General features: G+C 36.4%; 1 protein-coding gene across 1 annotated transcript; it reads right to left on the bottom strand.

The window, feature by feature from the left end:
- Positions 1-234: 234 nt before the first annotated feature.
- On the bottom strand, positions 235-23813 carry LOC144437023 (excitatory amino acid transporter 3-like). The gene is made up of 7 exons (XM_078125891.1): positions 23296-23813; positions 12765-12807; positions 10203-10447; positions 3811-4047; positions 3175-3369; positions 1010-1144; positions 235-529 (listed from the first exon to the last, which is right to left on the bottom strand). The coding sequence occupies exons 1-7, from the start codon at positions 23811-23813 to the stop codon at positions 235-237; spliced, it is 1668 nt and encodes a 555-aa protein (XP_077982017.1).
- Between the last annotated feature and the right edge of the window lie 51 nt (positions 23814-23864).

Here is a 23864-nt window from a genome sequence, read left to right on the forward strand (position 1 = left end):
CTTCACGTCTATTTTGACGACCACTTTGAGTTGTGTTAGATTGTGTAAATCAGGGAAATGAGCGAAAAATAAAATTGGAACATATTTTTAGGCATCTGAATCTTTTTGTTGGACTCTACCCTTTATAGATTTTAATATTTCCATGGGCAATTCTAGTGTTTTCATCATGGCGTACCCCCTACATGTGATTGGTTGGGCTCAGATTACAAATTCATGAAAGTTTGTTGGTAAGTATTATAACGGTGTTGACACACTCTCATGATCGTAACCAGCATTTTCCCAACTTGATGACGTAGGTTTATTGACGTTCACATTATGGTCTGGTTTCTTATCCAGGACGTCGTATTTTGGCGGCATGGTCGTCTGGTTTAAATGAGGGGACTGCACATGATCAGCAGTGTCAGCCATTTCTATACCATCTAGTCCTTGTTCTTGGTCGAATTCTGCTAGTTGTTTTCTCGCTAATTTATTAACGATTCCAGCACCGATGGAGTCGCCTTCCACGTTTATCATGGTACGGATACGATCCCTGAAAAACAAGGGTAAAAATGATAAATAAGATGATAAGTTCGCAGGAAACTGTCTACGAAGAAGTCGATAGTTTGCCTCACCGTTGTAAACCACACAGCCTCTTTTACGGCACCGTTCAAGATGTATAACGTGACAGAAGAAATCTAAACCCTGGTTTACGAGAATAGTTTGGTCGGACACAATATACATTTACATTGTATGTGCGTACAGCTGAAATTGCATTCTTGTGATGGAAGTGGGGAGTAGTATAGATGAAATGTCGAAAGAAACTATATTTTGAATATTCATACAATCTTGCTATCGTAATTAAAGTGTAGTGTGTACAATTTCTTATAGGCTTCTGCGTGGTTGTATCACAAACAGAACCAGTGAACGGTAACATGAAGCGGGTTGTAGATGCAGTAAAAGAAACGAGATTTTCAGACTGTTGTGTGCTATATAAGATTTATATTCCGATCAACTAAGACATATAACTTACAGGATGATATCCACTGATAATATCAAGGAGATATCCTCTAATGGCAAACCAACAGCTGTGAACACGATCACCATGGTTACAACACCGGCTTGTGGGATGCCAGCAGCACCGATGCTAGCGATGGTGGCAGTGATACTGTCAGGGAAGAAAATGACAGACATTTTGTTAATCTCTCAGGTACCAGACAAACATGTACTACGATGAAGATTGTATTTTATAACATTGTTAAACCTCATATTTGTATTCAGTTCCAAGATAGATACCCTCGGATTTATCGCAAAACGTGTATTTCTGGAGGGAAGGTTTATGTTACTAAATGGCGAGTAGCTACGCCAACGTTTTTCAGATTATGATTTTAGAGTAAACCGTGTTTGGGTCTTTGTCTCATAAGATATATATGTTTTAAAGCAATAATTGAATCGATTCCATACTTAAGGTCCTTTTCATCTTGTCGTCAGTGTTTGTATGACTGACCTATGACGTCAGTGTTTGTATGACTGACCTATGACCAAAGAAACGTTAATTAAATATGTGATGCCATCAACCTGGAAATGATGAATTGAAATTTTGATCTCAAACGTCTGTTGGAGTTTTGCCAATTGTCAGATTTTGCTCACCCATACATCACATTTCTACTTCTTCACCACTAAAGATCACAGGGGCACGTATTATTGCTTAGACTACCGTTTTCTTAAGGAAAATATCATACGAATCCTGCTGCTACAAATTACTTGCTATAATAGTGTAGGACAGTATAGTCAAACCTTGTTATATTTAGCCCGTAGACAAGGAATACAACAACATAGAAACACTACACACCCCTATGCTAACGATTACTAAATGGACACCTATCACGAACAACTTGGACTTTATTCACTTATTTTATGTTTTTTTTTGTTATGAAATCAATCGATCGAACTAGAAATGATATCATTGCGACTACATAGAATGGCCCCGCTTGACAGTAGAGGAAACGTCTCTACGTTTACACATTTTATTTGGGAAATTATCTGAAATAGACAATAAGTTCAGCTGAAGTATGTTTGTTGGTTGACACGTTTTTCCAATAAATTGTGCTTTGGTAAGTATCCAAGAAGACAGTGAAACAATTGCTGTCCTGCTCATGGTCATCGATACAAAACTTGAAAGGCTTCTTATGCACATGAAGATATTTGGAAATGCAAGAAAGCCAGTATACATTTCCTTGTTTGACTGATTATTGTCAGGTGTCATCGTGAACTTCCGGATCTGAGACTTGGATGAAACTGACTATGAGACTAGCCTCATATTGCGTTTCTAATCTGAGTGTGATTCTGAATTTGAGACTAACTTTATGGATGTTATTAGGACGAGGCGACCATACATCTGAAAGTCAGATGGTCATCTCGTCTAGTCACGGGATAAGAAAGACATGTATAATATTCAGATATGCCGATGTGAAATATTATTTTATATGTCATGTTATTGATATTACAATGACTAATAACATGTTTGTTTGTCTACATGTCATGTCATGACTGTCATGATATTTTGATTCAATGTCAGTTCATTTCAATAAATACAATATTCAAGTAAACAATCAAATCATAGGTGGATGACAATTATGTTAACTTCGACGAGCGCACTAAGACACATGTTGAATTTTGTCATGAAAGAAAATGGATGAATGCATGGTGTTTAGTAGAAGGACAATAACTTGCCACTTTCAAATGGAAATGTATTTGTTTCGATATATTACGGATCAAAATTATACATGTGGTCCTTTGGTCCATTTACGATAATTCTCCATTCTCTCTAACAGATTGACTTTTTGATAGATTATACCCATGTAATGTAAGACAGACAGACAGACAGACAGACAGACAGACAGACAGACAGACAGACAGACAGACAGGCAGAGGGAGATAAATCGACACTCGGACAGCTATTATCAGAAGTGATACAATTTCTAATTCTAACATGCCATAGCTATAATGGTAAACTTAAGGTATTAGCCCACGATCAAAAATAACAAAACACGAACAAAGGTAATTATTTATCACTACTAGTAAATAATGAACTCCCCTCCCCATAACAAGAAACACTTTTTAGGCTTCTATATTAAACGACTCGGTATTGTAACAGACAAGGCGTTCAGTAGCAATGATTCTATACATTATATTTACCTGATAGTAATCACCTGTCCAGCGTCGAGTGGAATATCTCTGTATTGGGCTATAAAAATAGCGGCGACAGCTTCATACAAGGCAGTACCATCCATATTGATAGTGGCTCCAATTGGAAGAACGAATCTTGTTACTCTCTTGTCTATGTGGTTATTTTCTTCCAGACATTTTGTTGTGAGTGGCAGTGTTGCAGAACTGTATGACAAGCAGTTGGATGTGTTTCAGGAAAGGTATAATAACAACTAAACATATGACGCAGAGTGCTGAATTTGTTAGTTTTTCGAATTGAGAAACAGAGTTCCCATTTCGATGGGCACTTGTACTAATTCAATCTCAGAAAAATGTTGAGGTAAAATATGATAATAATGTTAGTTTTTATATAGCACTTTCCTACACTGACACTGTGTTCAAAGCACTTTACAATAATCGGTATTGCACCTGGTACGGACCTATAATGGCACAACTGCTTTTATACTCCCTGAACTCTCTCTATAAGTATAAGTTCGTATGATTATAGCATTCACAGAGAAACGTCAAATGGTTGATCAAATCAAGCAATATGTTCGCAAATGTTGATAATATTTAGTTTGAATTTTAACATGTCGCCATTTACATGATATATATACATGTACCTACCTGGATGCTGTACCAAGTGCTGTGATGAGAGCTTCAAAGACTCCCTTCAAAAACACAAGAGGATTCTTCCGAACTATAGCGAGGTACATTAATGGCAAGACTATGCCACCGTGGACAAATAAACCAGCACATACTGTCGCAAAGTACATTCCAATACGTGCCATGGTATTCTCCCAGTCGTCGGCCACACTGAAACAGACTCCTAGCACAAGAAAGAATATACCAATGGGAGCATACCTATTGGAGAAATGGAAGACAGTCTCATTACAATAAACGTTTTCGTAAAGTAGATATCAGATCGAAGGCGTTTTTGGAGAGACAAGAACATACCGCTCCATCGACTCTTCAAAGACACTGGTTGGCAGACATACATACATACATACATACATACATACATACATACATACATACATACATACATACATACATACATACATACATACATACAGACAGACAGACAGACAGACAGACAGACAGACAGACAGACAGACAAAGACAGACACATGCGCACACACATACATATGTAAACTTATTTTGTTATATATATATATATATATATATATATATATATATATATATATATATATATATATATATATATATATATATATATATCCTTTTTGCTGTTAATTCAACCCAATGTAGGTTAAAATCAAGAAAAAAACATCTAATGTCATCGTACACAATTTTGAAAACGGTCAAAATGATATGAAGCCATACAATATGACCATGGAATACTCTGTTAATTCTACTGGAAGGTTTTGTACGGGCAAAAGAATGCCTCGATTTCTTTGAAAACACGACTGTGAACCCAACATTTCTTTTATCATTTCAAAACGAACACGAACAAGCTTTCAAATGACATAGTTTGGGGAGAGATTGTATGCACTTTGATTTGCAGGCAAATTGATCCCCCGAGGCGTATGATCTCAATCATTGTACGACAGAGTACTGTAATACTTAGGATACTACAAACTATACCTAAATTGTTACTATGAATTGCTCTGTAGTTTGGAGTCGACAACTCCAAATGAAGCTTATCTTGAGACAAGACAAGTGATCAAGTTCAATTAATTGGACAAACTCAACTCATCAAGTTCATACACGGGCCATCACTGCCATGAACTACATGTAAGTCGTTCTATATAACAAAATAGCAATAGCATACAATATTGAAATTACAGTATCCACATCACGCCATCCTTCCTTATCACATTACTGTAAGTTTAAGTACATGTTATTTAGTAAAAGAACACCACACATTAACATCGATATGTATCTAGTCAGTTTTTTTAATTACGATAAATCAAATTAATTACTTATACAGCTGAAGTTCTAGAAGTATGGAATTAAAATATAGTTTTGTATACTCTGGGGTTTAAGAATTTAGGTCTCCCAACCTTTGCAACATGAGCGATATTAAGTTTTTGTTGGCCCGACGATGTTATCTGAAATGGTGAAATCGAGACAGAGTGTGTAGACGCCAAAAGAGTTTAATCTTGTTGAGACCATCCAATTAATATTCTTGAACAATGAAATTAAGCATCAATAAACTGCTTACAAAACTAGGTTGCTAACAAGCTTGGTCAAAGATAAATCTTAGATCATTGCAGGGTAGACACTTGAATGGAGTCTATCACAGATAACTGTTAGTTGTCTGTGAGTCTATGTACATTATTGAATTATGCAGTAAATCATGATTTCTTACTGAAAATATGGCCACCCTTCAGTAAAAAGTGGTGTGAGCATCAAAATAATGGTTGTGTATATTACTCTTCTGCTGTATTACCTGTAAACTTGATTTAAAAGACATTGGCAACAAATAAACACTATGTGTGTACCGTGATATGTAAGAAATGACTTGATTGTGATAACTGACCATAAAGCCATAAAGGTCAAGGTCATGGTCAAAGGTTAATGTACGTAAAGAAAGCTTGCACCTGATAATATGTGGGTAGACACTTGAATAGAGTCTCTATGGACGCATGGACGGACGGACTGGCGACAATGTAATAGTTCCACTGGCAGGGGCCTAACTAAACGATGATTGCAATGTGAACAAAGGGTGCCTCTATCTAGTCATTAGCATAATGTAATATACATAGTTATATTAGAGACCTCTGTTTGTATGTACCTAACACCCCCCCCATAAGACTACGTTAACGGTGGTTTGCAATCACAAAGCAATTATGATATTCCTTATTTACCTCGGTAAAGGTTACCTTGATACATCAAACCTTCTGATACGTCATTGCTTGTTAATCCCTCCTAATGTGGAATGGACAGTAAAGCCTCCAATCTTTACTTTGAATAAATTAAGACTAATAACGAAAAAGCTGGAAAAGTCTTAAACTACTTTATCTCGACAGTTTGACAGGAAAACGTTGATAATAAGATTAATTAACAATTGCTGGTGATCTTAGACACCTTATTAAATCCATTCATCGCCAATAAAACATTAATTATTGTTACTTTTATCCCAAGTGGACAGGATCAATATACCCCTACAGAAATCAATTAAGGATGGGATAACATTCATAATACTTAAAGAACGATTAAATGTGCTATAATGTCAAGTGTAACAATCCACGGTGTCTTCGTTTTACTTCAGTAACATGACATGACCAAAAGCGTCCATCAGCTTGGTAGATCAAATGACTTACACAGGTCAAAACTTTGAACTGCTTGTGCGTTATAACTTGTCTTGTATAAAAGTTATTTCAGTTACACGACTGAATAGTTTAAATTTGTTACACGTCGTCCAGAAACTGCCAAACGTACACTCCGATGATTTGTACCTAGGTTCGGACCTTCTTTTTACAAATTAAGAGTTTCGTCAATGGGACATCCTTTGTATGAATGTATACATATACCTAACTGTTTTAATATTGAGAGTGTATCTATACGTGTACCGTACCGTATCGTATCGTTTCGTTTCGTATCGAATCGCGCATCGCATGGCATCGCATAGCACCCCACCGCATCGCATCGTATCGTATCGTATCGTATAAAACAAATTCCATTTGTAGTTGATGTACATAACGGTATGGTATTAAAGTTTTACCCACTTCTGACAAAGCCTTGTACCCAATCGTACACTGTCTTCTACCAGATGCAGCCAACGGGCAGATTTGTAGTTTTCATTAATTATGATAAAAATGATGTATTTAGTCACCCCTTAACAGAAAATTGTGGGAAGGGTGTTTAGCTGTTCATTTGACGTACACAACCTGAGCTCCCCCCCCCCCCCACAACGCCATGTTTTCCCCTCCCACTATATCAAAATCAGGACTTCCCCCCCCCACCGTAATTCTTCCTTGTTTGCTCCCCTCACGCTACCAATCGAAAACAATTGCCCGTCCATTGAAAAATTGTGCAAGAACAGCTTCGTTGACTGCACCTGTCTTCTTGTGCACATGTAGTAAATCAGACACACAATGGGTGGCTGTCGAAGAATCTTAAGGTCGGTCGTCAACAAAGAATGCGGCAAAGTTTCTAAAAGATTAAAGTTGTCATGACTCTTGGGTCACCCGTACTGTGTATATTTATGTAGCAATCAATATGTCATATATACTCATATTAATTTAGGTGTTCAACAGGTCAGTGCAGTTGCACTTTGTCACAATCCATCTTCTGAGTTAGATTTGTTGTTGTGTACACTCCTTATGACCTTTGCTTACGAATGAGTCTACCCTTTATGAGTTTACTCATTCCACACAAAGAATGCATTGATAAGTGGGTTTTGATCAGTAGCAACCTTTAGATTTACCGCTACTCTATACAAGTAATAAACTGTGTTAGGTGTCTAAGTATACTTTCCTCTTTAATATCAAAGTTAGTTTTCTTTGCCTTGATAGTCTAGTCCCTATGTATCGTTATGATTTACACCTCCACTCATAGTCTTAGTTTCAGTAACTTTAGATTTATGTAAAACAAAGATATCTTTTTATCATTACTGTATATTCATCTTCATAGACGTCCTACAGTCACATGGTAGATGAAGGGACAACATGACAGTAAAGTAACAACGATACACCATTTTCACATGAGCAAATAACTACAGTGACGATTTAGGAAATAATTAATCACTAAATTCTCATTGACTCTTAAAGCTGTTATTTACTAATTAATCCAAGTACATGTTACTTGTTTATATATATATATATATATATATATATATATATATATATATATATATATATATTAGTTACATTATGTTTTACTCCTACTTTGTTGTAAGGTTTCATGCGGCCACACTCCTATCCTACATGGCCAATTTTAGTACCAAGCTTGCCAATGTAATGTGATGTGATGTAATGCTCTGTACTGTAATTTAATGTAATGTAATGTAATGTAATGTAATGTAATGTATTGTATTGTATTGTGACGTAATGTATTTAATGTAATGTAGTTGATGCAATGTGATGTAATGCAATGTAGTAATTAATATATAATGCAATGTAATGCAATGTAATGTAATGTAATGTAATGTAATGTCTGTCTTACTAGTATTGCTATCTAGTATACTGATTTGTCAGTCACAGTAAACGACAGAATACAAACACTAAAGTAATCATGTACATTGTTCTATAGTGGAGCCTATAGCATTTCAAATCTGAAATCTTTGTACATGTTGTGTTTGTATAAACAGCTGAGTATAAACAGATTTGAGCCTGTAAGACACGTTTGCACGTTTGACAAAATGTCTACAACTGCTGGAGATCTGAACTTATACGTACTACTGCACATTCATACAAGCTTAATGGTAATAAAAAAGCCTGACCACATGGTAAAAGGAAATTTATGAAGGCCATGTTTTCATGCTAAAAATGAAATCAATCACCAAGGTGTCATTTCCGTCTGTAGACGGTATCAATGTGAATCAACACACCCGGATTTAATAAGTTGTCTTATCACTTCATGTTGTGTATTGAAAGCTTAAACATATTACAACTTTAGACGAGTTATTGCTTTGTAAACTCATTTTTCAAAGGCAGACATGTTGAGATTGGCGTTGAACAATGGAAATAATCGGATAAGCGGTTTACCCTGGACAGTATGTCTACAAAACATTGACTCTCAAGTTTAGCCATGGTATTTGCAGTGTTTGCACTTTTCACATTTCGATATAATAAATATCCCATGGTGTGTTCTGTTTTGATATAGCAGGGAACGATACCAAAACACACGCACATATAATTTGACAATAAATAAAGGCATTGGCTTAATGCCAAGTTTTAACAACCATTCTGGAAAGATGACGCATTTATGACCGGCCTAGTTTTTTGTTATCAAAATATTTCCATTACAATATCGCTGACTTAGTACATTAAAATAAATGAGTACTCAATCAAAACGTTCTGTTACCTCCAGTCACTTTTTAAAAAGAAAATATTTATGTATTTATGTCGGAAAGGGAGTTTCACAACATACTCTATCTGATATATATTCTCGTGAACATATATTTAGTCTAGTTACTATACGTTGGGCCCAATTTTCTACGATCCTTTTCTCTCCCTCTGGTCAAATGAACATAACCTACCAAAAGTCTAGCTAAATCTCCTGCTGGGGAAAGGATGAAGCGAGAGATCGAAGTAAATAGAGTCAAACGTGTAACAACTAGACTAAAAACCCTGTCATCTTATTCGATCGAATTCTAATTAAACTGAATCAGATCATTTTAAACCACATCAAAGCCACTTTCTGTCCACACTAAAACACTGAAAGATAGATTAGATTCGAATTACATTAGTGTGCCCCGTCCCCACATAAACCAGCTTCGATTCAAATTAACTTGAATTTGCCACAAGGACAGTGGGTCATTACCATGACAACACTCTTACCAACATGGAGGACTTTGCGGGAAATAATGACATCGATGAAACTATTCGTCAAGCAGGTAAATCGAATCGGATCCAATTTAGATTGGAAATGTGGACAGGGTTTAAGTTTTGTAAAGAGCACCGCTAATCAAATGTACATGTAATATATGGTGTCATTTGTATGTGATAGTTAGTTTTACAGCTGGAGAAACGTAGCTAGTTTGAATCGGGTAGGTATGTTGATCTAATTCTTGGTCAATTGCCAGGGCTTTGTCCTGTACTTGCATTGCTATAAATGATAGTCTTGTGTATCATCTTGTACGGGTGTTGTACTTTACTTTTGAAGTATTACTCTTATTGTTTTGCTATTGTATCATCAAATGTCTCCGGTGTTCTATCTTCATATACAGTTCAAAATATTCAAATATCCAGACTATCCCTCTTCTCCTATAAGTTCGAATTCTAATCTAAATTTCAGTTGTCGATACATCCAGTAAAAGATGTAAAAAAAAAAAAAAAAAAAAAACCAAAAAAAACATACACTATGTTTCGTTTTAATTTATTACTTACCACATAATTATCATGACCATTTTCATGACGGCTTCATTAAGGCAAACAAAGAATTTGGCTAGAGGTTCTCCAGCTTCTCCCATCGTTCCCACAACAATACCAAGTACAATAGAAAACACCACAAGCCCAAGAATATTCATACTATCTGACCATATACCCTTATAGGCTATGACTTGCATGGTATCTGTAGCATTGGCAGTCTCGTTGAAGAAGTCTTGGTCATCATAGTAAGCATCTGTAGAATACTGTGAACAAAGTCAGTAGATCGATTTGAAAAGACACTCTTTGGTTGAACTGTATACAGTATTAGCAAAACATGTTCTTATTAAGACGCAAACAACAAAATTAACACATGTATATACACATACGTACATACCTACCTTCCCACCCACCTACATGCATATCTACCTACCTACCTACCTACCTACCTACCTACCTACATACATACTAAATATTATTGGCGTCAGTTTCAAACATCGCAATATGATATTTGAACTTCGTTTTAAACCATCATAACGAGGGGTATTTTCCAATGATCAATGGTCGTTCCTAGACTATCGCAAGCGGTGAAGACACATGACACCGGCGATATATATCACAACACTGACAGCATGGTTGCAAAGTAACTAACGCGCGACTGGATATTCTTAAGGTTATGCACAGCTTGAAGTGAGCGATAGTTGTGTCGATAGACGTGATGCAATTATCTGATATCATTCAATTATAATCACAATTTGAAATATAATCCTAGGATAAGTAGAGATAGAAATATAGATACAGAGGACATGACGAGATTAAATGTCAATCTGTTCATCTGTTAACTCCTAATAGTTTGTTTCTATTGTCAGTTTCAGTTTCTATCAGCTTAGCTTATAGAATCAAATCGTGTGGAGATTTTGACTATATCGTCTTCCGGCCCCATGATCCTCACAAGACCTGACTCTACGCTAATATCTCCTAAAAGTCAAAGTCAACGTTTTCACGTTTGTATAGGTATACAGGATTTACCTTCCTTCTATACTATTGAATGGTGTTGTTGTTGTTGTTGTTGTTGTTGTTGTTGTTGTTGTGGTGGTGGTGGTGGTGGTGGTGGTGGTGGTGGTGGTGGTGGTGGTGGTGGTGGTAGTTGGTTGGTTGGTTGGTTTCTGATGTAGCCAATCCAACGAAGTGTAAAATCATAGGCACTCTGGGGTAAAACACAGCACTGCTGCGACAGTCTTGGATTCGATGGAAGAAACGTGAATTGGAAGATTGATCCTTGTCAAGGAAAAATGGTCGACTGCGTCTTTCAAGTTATGATATCTACCAAGGCTATCATACAAGAACTTATCTTCATTTCTGAGACAATCATTATCTTATCTTAAGCGTCATAAAAAACCAAAAGCCAGCAGGTATTTTATGTCACACTTTACATGCGATTTGGTTGAGAAATGGGCTTTACGGAATCAAAAGATAAGGCTGTTGGAATAGACGCCACAACACAATTAATAAAATGCCAGATGTCATATCCAATATCTAAGAGAAGAACATTCAATAATATCGCTAAGATAAATCTGCAATTACCCTACATTTTCTACAACCAGTGACATACAAGTATTAACAAACATGACTTGTTACAAACAGAAAAGTAAACAAAAGCATATTGGAACTAAAAGATGTGTATTGCATTTCATGGTTTGATAAGAATAATTTTATGGCGTCGTCTTTGCGTGCACATGAAATACCTGGGAACTTGAAATTTGTTTGTGAATATGAGTTCTTATGTAAAATAGTCTTAAAAGTGTTCTTATCATAATATCAAATGATGGAATATCATACATATCTGTGTGTTATCAACATGCTGTGTTAAGTGTTATTAAATCCAGTTCATTTGTTTATTTTCCATGTTTCTAACAAGTTCCACATGTTCATGCTTACGTCGGTTGTATAAGATACATTTCGGCACCTCCCGAAAAGCTCGAAACAGCCCCCCCCCCACCCCCTTACGGGAAACAAACATTGTTTTCGTATTAAAACTTTGCATATTCGAAGTTGCTAGTAAATTCCACGTGTGCTAGATTATATTATAACCGTATATCATAAGGCTTTGGGAAATTACTCAGACATTTTGAGAAATCAGGACGCCCTGTGCAAGATTGCAAATGAGCTCATTTTGTAGTACATCCTTAGATACATTGTCGTTCGTCTGGCGTCTGACGTAAATGTAAATGTCAAAAGTGGACATTTTTATGTGTACATGTATTGGCAATAGTATCGCTGATTGATATACATGGACATACCTAGTATAAGTATCGTCGTCTAAGATTGACACAACTATTTCACTTGCTATTCATTAAGAAGACAATTTGAAATATTCCAAAGACTGACATGACCTTTTGGTCCGAGGTCACAGCCAAGCTCATCCCAATGATTAAATCGAGGTTTTATTTATACTGACAGAGTCAAGAGGCACTAAATTTCGTTCATGGAAATGTAATTGTTAATGAGATTCTCTTTTACTCGTAGTATAACCTTCCCAGATCATTAATGTATATGTGTATTAAATATGTCAGATCAACTTACCGTTCTGAAACAGGCTGCCACGATGTTTTCAGGGAAACAGTTTCTGTGGGATAGAATGAAACCTATATAAGAATAAAGTATTGGAATCTGATACCAATTATACAAATAATGATGTAAATATATAGTCTAGATGTACAGAAGACTCGTTTTGTTTCCAATCACAAATCAATCAATCAATCAATCAATCAATCAATCAATCAATCAATCAATCAATCAAGCAAGCAATCAATCAATCAATCAATCAATCAATCAACCAACCAATCAATCAATCAATCAATCAATCGATCGAGCGATCAGTCAGTCAGTCAATCAATCAATCAATCAATCAATCAATCAATCAATCAATCAATCAATCAATCAATCAATCAATCAATCAATCAATCAGTCAGTCGGTCAGTCAGTCAGTCAGCCAGTCAGCCAGTCAGTCAGTCAGTCAATTAATCATCAGATAAAATGTGTCATTATCATGAGAAACACTACTATTCAATCCAACAGGACCACATTATGGTCATTCAAATATCGAACGTTGAAAGAGGACACATACAATATATATAACAAGGTTATGTCATGATATTCATTCCAGATCAATTTAAGCTAAACTTAGAATATAAATTGTTTGGGCATTTGTCTTTCTGAATCTACTTTTGTTTGTCAAATTGTAACAAGATATGTTTAGTAAGTATAACTGAACTATTGGTACACTAACTTTTCTTGAATGTGTTTATTAGGTTGCAGGTACATCAATGCTCATTCACCTCCGGGTATAAGGTGAACAGGTTTTGAAACCACAGCATAAGTGGAAGGTGTTGAGGAAAACCATGACAGACTGGTGTAAGTGGTCGTGTAATATTAAATCAACATTGAAAGTATGCAAGAGATGAAGATTTGATTTCTTATTGTGGTGATTCAGTTAAGGCGATAAACGATGGATTGCACTTCAAGTTGTATACTTTATTCCCATTCTCAGTGTTTGCGTATCATGGGGATGGTGACTCTAGTCGATCGAGTAGTGTGTGGATGCTAGGTTACACTTCTTGCGCATAAAAGTTCGTTGAACCTGCTTTCACAAGAGAGGTAATTTGTATTGCTTACAAAACTGGACTTGTAAATTCATGAGATAAATATAGCTGACATGAATGATGTATTATGGGAAGTTCCATTTCCGTCTTTTCTACGAGACGTCCATAAGAAAGCAGTCGAAAAACGTGCTTGGTCAAAGTGAGCTCAGCAAAAACATAACCACAGCCAATTTCCGTTACAGAAAAGCGTATCCAGGGGTTGTTTGTTTCAACGAATCTGATTGGTTCAAGTTGCCAGTTTGACCTCCGTTTTGTACCTCAGAATCACAAACAAACAAACAAACAAACAAACAAACAAACAAACAAATCAAACACAAACACAAACACAAACACAAACACAAACACAAACACAAACACAAACACAAACACAAACACAAACAATATGAAATGTCACTAACAAAGCTTTGATGCTGAACTTTGCTGTTTTATAATTTGTCACACATTCAACATATGGCATCTATCATATACAGTTTGCTGAGTGTATAAAAACATATTGCAGTGTCATTTTCTGTAAACTTTCTGCAATCCCTAAATTTCCGACTTTTGTTTGATATATCAGATTTCATTTTTTGTAAAGGTCAATGTTAACACGGGTCATATTTATATTTTGGTGATAAAAATGTCGACTATACACACTCAAAATAATGGATTTATGTTTGTTGGCTATATTATGATACAATGATTTGAGACACGGGTCATATTTATATTTTGGTGATAAAAATGTCGACTATACACACTCAAAATAATGGATTTATGTTTGTTGGCAATATTTATGATACAATAATTTGAGAGCTGTATATCGGCCATTGAATGGTGTCGTGATCGTGATCGTGACCGTAGAAAGACATTAAGCCAAAACTAATGCTCGAACGATAAAAAAGATAAAGGCACTTTGAATGCCATAGACGCCATGTAACAATATAATAGTAAATGAGTTTATAGATAAAAACACTTTACAAATCTTAGTTTTTTTTCTGTAAAAGACACGCATCACGGTACTGTGGATTTTGGCGGGAAAAGTTGCATGAAAACATCAATCAATGCTATTACAGGAAAGATTTGATCAAAATGTCCTATTTATAGTTGAGTCTGGTATAGAAAGCACAAAGGAATACTATTTCACCAATGTATAACCTATATTACTCGGCTTTTATCATGTTTTGTATACAACATCTTTGTGAAAGTTTTGCAACCCTGGACACGTTAGTCCCACGTGACTTGTTCTCATCGGGTTAGTTGTTATGGATTCATGGCTATTTTTCCGCTTCAATTCTTCAGAAGGATTGTAAGCAGAGTTTTGAAATTCCATTCCTTAGAAATAACACGAATCCCAAAACACTAGTTTCTACTTGAGTTTTGAGAAAATGATTACATTCGGAAAGCTAGGCGACCAGAGGGACGAGTCACGTGGTTTCCTTGGGTGCAGATGTAAAACGAGGAATTCAGCAAATGCTTTTAATCTTAAGTTAGTGATAAGAGATCACATGACAGCAGTCTACGATTATTCCATGTTCTATTTCCGTTTTCAGATTTACTCTTCATGTCTTCATCTCATAAACGTTAATCAACAGTGACAGGCCAGGCGATAATGGAAGGTTTTTATCCATACTCCACAGGTCATGCTAGTCCCGAGTCTCTCAGCTTCTTAGCCCTATTATTTACACTATGCTTGCTCACCTCGTCTGTCCTGTTGAAAGTATTCAGCCAAGACATGTCAAAATATATTCCTTATGATTTAGTCGTCAAGACATCTGCCATGAATGTTAATTTTCAAAAAAGATAATATCCGTGTTATTATAGCCATGGATTTATCATGATGCCTCGTTATCAAGCTTTCTCATCATACTTTGATGGATTACTCTATCACAGATTCGTCATCATTGTGTATTTTTGTGTGTGGAAAGTGTTTTCTTCCATCTCAGACAAGTTGTTGCTACATTAAACACACATTAGGCTGACGATAAGGGTCTGGTTTTGATAAAAATGAAATAAGACAATTCGAATTTCCCACTGATGATAATCATGAAAGCAAAGTTGGCTGGCTACGTGTGGCTGGCTGACTGGTTTGCTGGCTGGCTGGCTGATTGATTGATTGATTGGTTGGTTGGTAGGCTGGATGACCCAGTGGGTGCTTGACTGGCTGACTTAGTTTAGTTTATTTACAGTCATCTGTCGTATATGATATTTGCCAGTAGCAATTTGCGTACTTGGATAGTTTGTTAAAACTGCTAATGATCGTTAAAACCACCAAACCTACTAATTGGAGAGTAGGTCATCTAATACTTGACACATTTCTCTGTGTGATTCTTCCAGTAGAATAAACACGAACAGTTCTATCAATTAACCACAGAGGCGTTGACCAGAGCTCGGACGTCCACGTTCATGAAATCAATGGCAGACACTTTAATCAAAGTCACTTCTCATTAGCTACTATAGTAAAATGGAAAATACTTTGTGTTTTCATCAGTTTTAATAACAGATATGAGTTTCTTAAACTAAAAGTTGGTTAAATGAATGTCTGAGCACTTAAAAGTCTATTTTTTGTCTCTCTGACCTACTTCCGGGAGAAGTGATGCGGCTCTATACCCATCTTTACTCTTCCATTGACGTCATGACAAGTAGACTACCAGGAGGTCTGGACGGCTAAGAATAGCCAAAAAACATGACGTTTGTTGTGTTACTAATTACTGACTGCATCCAGAGGACACCAATGTTGTATAACAACTGTCGTTTTGACTTTAGGTCACGACATTTCTGTTTGTAGAACTTCAAAAGAAAGTATCCTCAACTCTGACATTAAGTGTGAACATATAATCCCAATGTCCATGCGACTGATTAACGCGATGCTTATTTATTTTTTTCGTGTTTTCTTCATCCAAGCTGATCAATTTTCTACGCCTGTGTGCTTCTGACGTCATGAGTACCACTAGCCAAAACAACACACTCAGTTGTGACCTTTAGAAGCCGAGTGAGGTTGTGAGAAGACACTTCACGTCAGAATTGACAGATAAAAGAGTTCCTACATCATACAATTACAAAATTCCCACTTTGTATCTCAGCAAGTTTGCTTTCCACAGATAGTATGTAATACAATGTACTATTCAAACAAATGAAACAAGAATCCCACGTAAAAGTAACTGGATTTTTTGTGTGCTAAATTGTAGATGGCAACCATTCACGCTTACCGATTAGGTATACAATGTATACTTTAGCTTCTCTCAAGCCAGAGCACATATTTCCATATTTCTGCTAAAGCAACGAAATATGGCGGTGCGTCTTGGTGCCGTAAAAGAGTATGTGGTTTACGACGATGATACGTTTAGTGACAAAGATACTTGTCTTCCCTGTTTTATTATATCTATAGTATGTTTCATAGGAATTTGAATTTGACAGAGAATACATCTAGAATTAATTCCACAATGGTCGACTAGAGTACTGAGTATATAATGAACACATAAATTACACAAATGATCGCAGCACCATGCATCCTCCTCTTTCCCATCGTTTGATATTATCATTCGACAAAAAAACGTACAATATTTACTCACAAGCTAACTTGAAATGGTAACACTACATATTAACTGACTATTCAAATGGTCACTGGGGACAACCAACGCTATTTTTAAGACCCCTGTAACTCCATTTTTTTGTATTGCTGCATCGTCGCAAACCACAGCCTGTTTTACGGCAACGTCTTAACGAGCCTCCCACTTTTATTACGAAGCGTTGCGGAAGAAATAACAGCTCTAGTTTGCGAGAATGTATTGCTGTAGTATAAATGTCGCCATTTTTCGATAGTACTATGCAGTTCATATAGTATTTGTAGTTAGACGTTCCAAACTAATGCATTTGGGAAATCAGACCACGCCAAGATACGAGTGTAAGTGGATGGGGTTGTCTAATGGAGATCTTTTCCCTGTTTGTGTAGTTGTGTGATGCGTTCTAAATTCAAACAGATATATCGAGTGCCGACCGCCGGTATACGTAAATACAGTTAGTGTTCATCACAAGGTCGGGGCAATTGAAACGTGGCACGTTTGAGAGTTTATACACCTTTACATGTATGAGTCCTTACATGCAACTTATGATTGATGATTTGAAATATGCAAATCAATCATACAAATTATTGCGAATAATATTACACTTTACCTGCGACTCACCATACAAACAGTGACCCCCTAATAAATAGCCTTCAAACTTACATCATATTTGTTTGTTTTATATGGTACCGTGGTGAAATATATGGACATTGATTTATTATTGAGGCCATGTTATGGTTATGTATGATCAGAAATCTGCTGACAGTTTAACTTAGAATGACATTTACTGCAAGATACCTTTGGCGAGATATATGTTTAACGTTTCTAGTAAACAACGCAGTCCTCGTATGTGAATTTCATTTCAGGTCAGGCGTTAGTCAAACGAAGTGATTTCAAGTAAACACAACATACACACAGACACACATCTATCTTATGTATCAATATATGTTATGTACACAATAAATAAAGAATAATATATAGTTTACTCATTTACTTACTTATTCATTTATTTGCAGATATGGAAGTGTGTATATGTGTGTTTGGTTGTTGTTGTTGTTGTTGTTGTTGTTGTTGTTGTTGTTGGTGGTGGTGGTGGTGGTGGTGGTGGTGGTGGTGGTGGTGTTTTGCGTGTGTGTGTGTGGGGGGGGGAGGTTTCCGTGAAACAACATTTCAGCATTTGTATACCATACTACTATGGTTGATTCGTTTACTCATAACCATGATTAAGAAATCACTAAAACATGACTGCGCTTCTTCCCTCTTTGTCACAGAAGCTGAGTTCATTATAGTCTGTAAGATGCAGACATTCATGCCAGCACTCATGGTTAAGGAGCCTGATAGGGCTGAACAACACGACGTATCTTACAGTGGTTTAGAAGTCTGATAGGGCTGAACAACACAACATATCTTAGTGGTTTAGAAGTCTGATAGGGCTGAACAACACAACGTATCTTACAGTGGTTTAGAAGCCTGATAGGGCTGAACAACACAACGTATCTTACAGTGGTTTAGAAGCCTGACAGGGCTGAACAACACAACATATCTTAGTGGTTTAGAAGTCTGATAGGGCTGAACAACACAACGTATCTTAGTGGTTTAGAAGTCTGATAGGGCTGAACAACACAACGTATCTTACAGTGGTTTAGAAGCCTGATAGGGCTGAACAACACAACGTATCTTACAGTGGTTTAGAAGTCTGATAGGACTAAACAACACAACATATCTTGCAGTGGTTTAGAAGTCTGATAGGGCTGAACAAGTCAACACAACGTGTGTTACACTCTAAGTTCAAAATGACTATACCTGGAAATAAGACTTCTCATAATGCTAGCCTATGTACAATTAGTATGTATTTTGCAACTGCTTATACTTTTTTGTGTGGCTAAAGTTAAAGAAAGCCGACCGTTTTCCCGCTAAAATCTTTTGAAAAAATGATAAAATTTTCCTGAACTTTCTAACCAGACTGAAATTAAATAAATAAAAGTTCACTAATAATTGTATGTAAACCTATACGGCAAGTGTCAACACAGCAATAATATCTTTATATTTTGTGTTATGATATTATGTGGTACAATACGAAGTAAATATTCCGACAGCACAACACACGATCTTGTCGTATAACTCATTCGATTACCATAAAATGCCTCACTGTTGGCTGTAAGCTGTCGTCCTTCGACATGTTGTATCCAACAATGTATTTTATTGGTAGCAAAAGAGGTATGAAATATCTGATAACAAATCACATCTCGTGTCACAAAGTGTAGTGTATGCAGCATGACTACAGTACTAGTAATCAAGTAAGTTAGAGGGAGGAGAATCGAAAGAGGAATTCTTATGACCAAAAACATTCATCGACAGATCAACGAATCAACTAGCTGCAATAATTGTAGCTTTCTTTTTGTTTTATTTACAATATTATTCTGTTTATATTTTATTTTGTCTCAACATTTTTCGTTTTACTTTTTATTTCTTACGGGGTTTGCAAGAAAAACAAAGTGGACGGCCAAGAGCGACGGAGCGAAACCGCTACATTACTGCATCTACGAATCAACCAGTAAATTCTGTTGATAAATGGACCGGTTTAAAAACAAATTCACTACACACTGGACTAAAGTTGAAAGTTTGTAAATCTTTTGTATCTTGACAGAAGACAGATTTAGGTTTTCAGAGTGTTAACCTCACTAACCTGTGATTGTAGCAGTAACGAATAAATCTAATCTGGTCTTAATGGTAAGTCAATCTGTGATTGTTCTTATCATACATGTATGTTTGGCTTGATTTATCCCTACATGGTTGTACTTGCACTCGTTTCTCACCAAACCCGTATTCGTATTCGTGTGTGTATTCTTAACTTATCTAGACTATGTGAAGAGTGAAAGGCTTCTTGACTCCCTGTTTGACGCCAATATTGATTACGTCACCGAAGAATATCGATCGAAAGTGATAAAAACAGAACGTCAAAGGATTGTGGGTATTTACAGATGACTTAGCACAGGATTGTAATTGGCAATGACTTTTCAATTATCTACACAGAGAATAAACTGTGCCCGAGAGATAAATGTATTAGAGAATTGTTGTGTGTAATTCTAACGGATTAACAGCGATAAACGCAAACTAATGAAATTTTATTTTTGATGTGGTGAGATGTGAATGTAATAGCGAGTGAAGAGTTGTCAATGTAAAGTTAGTGGTAGTCAGGCACACAGTCCATAGCCGATGAAATGTGTCAATAATCATGTTTGTTTTCTTGATAGGAACCAGTTAATATACGGATCACGTGCTATTACCAAAGATTGCAACCTGCCTTGAGTATGTTTGAATTTGGTGTATGTCTTTGAGCATGGCTCCGCATCGTGGGTCGATAAATAGTTTATGGGAATATTTTACATACTACCATTTTGTAAATATTGATGATAAGATAGTGCATGTAGTGAATTTCATTTTCTTTGTTTGTCTGTACACGACTTAACATCATGGATCGATAGGTATTCAATCCAGGTAAATACGTACTTTGCACACAATCAAATTATGCAAATGTTTAAAATTATGTTTTTTTCAGATATATAAGAATGTTCACAACATACCTCATGATTTAACGAAGCAGGGTAAGAAGGGGAGGGGGTAATATCTCGGTATTTCATGAGTTTTGTGCAATAATAAAAGTTACACAGCATCCCTGGGTATATGATAAAATTCATTTAGATTGTGTCTTGATATGCAATGATACGAAGCTATGGTAAACTCTTCGTTTAGCGATGAGAAGGTTACGCATGTGCTTGTCAATGAGGATTTCTAGACGCACTCACAAATTATGCCGTCCATTAGCTCATTTGATATATTTAGCTAAAATATATATAGATTCAAACAGCAGACAGGTTACCCTAAGACTTGATGTGGAGAACTTCTTGAGATACTAAGATACTAAGATACCAAGACAAGTCTCTGGGTGAGTCGACCGGCTAATCGATCGGTGTACTGGTAATGATTATATAGTTTTCTGAGAGTGATACAATTAAAACATAAACATAGAAAAACGTTGGAATTAGGACTATGTCACCTTAAAATAGAGCCAGTATGACGAGTATATATATATATATATATATATATATATATATATATATATATATATATATATATATATATATATATATATATATATATCTGTGTGTGTGTGTGTGTGTGTGTGTGTGTGTGTGTGTGTGTGTTAATTATTTGAATGTGTCGGTGAATCTAGGTGAAAGGTTAGTAAGTTTGACATGAACGTAACAAGCTAACTGTCAATGTATGCACATACGGTAGATATAATGCATCATGCAATCCGTTGGGATTACTCAACCTCAGAGACTTGCCGTGCATTATCTTAAGAAAAAAAAATAAAACCAGCTAAAGTATTCTATGCCAGTGACCACGAGAAGTCTGTGGGCTATGAATCCTATGTACATGTAATAGTAAAGAAAACATTCTAACATTGACTCAGGACGAGGTGGAATTATTATGACGATTTTGTGAAATCCTGCTTAGTCCATGGAAAGTTTAGTTTCGCGCTTTGCATTTTGCGACATGCATTTCAGGTCTGTTAGCGGTATGGCTCTATCCTATAAATCAATGGTGGACACCAAACAGTACTGTACTTACCAGGGTCATCAATAATATTTATGGCAATATAGCTTTGATAGTATTTTATTACATGCAAATAGTCGTACATGTTAAAAACCATAAAGCAAACACTACTTCAAATGCAGACTTTAGAAGTAAAATGAGGTCACGTGTTATGATGATGGTCAGGTGAAAATGAACAGTGTTCATTCCGTAACCCCCTCCCCCTCACCACTCCCCACCCACTCCATATCGGTCAAGTTTTACTCACCCCGCGTGTGCCGATATTCGAAAGACAGATATAGAAACCAATGTATGAGTTTATTACAATCTGACTTTCAATCACTTATAACACGTCCGTATCACTTGGCAGCCATTTTGAGATAAGGTGTGCAGGTTCGTGGTAATAATTTGCATATTTCAAAAGATTCGTCAAATGTCCTAATTTTCGCAGAGATAGTCTAAATTAGATAGTGAGTGAATGGAAACATGTTTTCACGTTTAGGGACGTTTCTTAAGCCTTGATAATACTAGAAACAAACCCGTGTCAAGGAGAGCAAACTTAGCATATGAAACCCGTATCTCGCGTTAGCTGTTTATATTACCCCTAGTGTTACCCGTGATACTGGCACGGAATGGTCGAAGGTTGTAAACACAGAATGTTATTATACATGTAGTATTATAAATATGCCAGTTTGTCAACTTTTGCACACAGAGTCAAGTTACATTTATGTTTTATATTTGATTACTGTAAACGCGACTTTTCGAAGATCGGGTGCGGGCAAACTATGCGACTTGTTAGTGTTACCTCTCGTCGTTGTCAAAATGTTGATTCTAACACTTCACATGATAGAGACGTTGTTTCTTACATGTCAACAAAATGTCGTCAAAATGTCACAAATGTTAATACAAACGGCAGTCTGAAATTGAAATACAGAAATACAGAAATTGAAACAACTAAATGGACGAAACTGACGCCTTTTGATGAACATTCGTGTATCGTTGTATCTAAATGAACCTGTGGGTTCAAGATAGCCCTGAGACCTGTCGTCAGGGTAATCCATTCTGGAGCGCGGGAAAGAATAATTATGTAGTTTGCTGCAAAATTTGATACCTTAAACGCTTAAATGTCGGCTAATGATTCAACACGAACTGGTGAGATGTAAAATTCGACGAGAAAGGGTTTTGGGAGCTTTGTGGCTGTGTAAGTTTTGCATTTGTAAAATGATTCATGAATGCACGTGAGACATCTCACTAGAGAGTCCAGGGTGTGGACGTGGGTGGGGTCTAAAAGTCATTGAGGTAGGACCAACTTACCGGATTAGGTCCATCAAAGCATACTGTATGGGCGTAGTTGGTTCATCACTCTCCTCTTCGACAAGTTCATCTTTCTTACCAAGTTTGCCTGGTTGTATCGCCATAACCATGATAATACCAATGATAACAGCAATAATTGTGGTACTTAGATAATAAACCACAGCGTACATACCAAGTTTACCAGAAACCCTTTTGTCCAACGAAGCTAAACTGGCGATCAAACTTGAAGTGATCAACGGTATCACCATCATCTTTAGCATACCCATGAAGATATCACCAGGGAAGCGAATGTAGGCGATCTCTTCATCGGTCAGATCAACTTGATTTCCAATAGTAAAACCAAGAGTAAATCCAAGTATAACAGAGGTAAGAAGTAGAGTCACCAAGACGATGTCTTTAGTCACCCAGTTGCGGAATCTCTGCCATCGTGATAGCGGTCGTCCACTGTTTTCTTCCATGATGACGCCTGGAATATCGATTTCGGAGCTTTTGGCGTGTCCGTTAAGTTGGTTGCTCATACTATGGACTGTATGTTGTGGTAACGTGCAATATAAAGTACAAGAGCTAAG

Source organism: Glandiceps talaboti, chromosome 6 (assembly GCF_964340395.1).
Source record: "Glandiceps talaboti chromosome 6, keGlaTala1.1, whole genome shotgun sequence".
Taxonomy (NCBI): domain Eukaryota; kingdom Metazoa; phylum Hemichordata; class Enteropneusta; family Spengelidae; genus Glandiceps; species Glandiceps talaboti.

What these genes read in the sequence shown, in the direction of transcription:
- LOC144437023 (XM_078125891.1), bottom strand. Translation starts at nt 23,813, where the DNA reads ATGAGCAACCAACTTAACGGACACGCCAAAAGCTCCGAAATCGATATT. An exon ending in TGGCAGCCTGTTTCAGAACG is followed by an intron (nt 10,448 to 12,764) that starts GTAAGTTGATCT and finishes CTTTGTTCACAG; the next exon opens with TATTCTACAGATGCTTACTA. An exon ending in GGACAGGTGATTACTATCAG is followed by an intron (nt 1,145 to 3,174) that starts GTAAATATAATG and finishes CTTCCCTGACAG; the next exon opens with TATCACTGCCACCATCGCTA.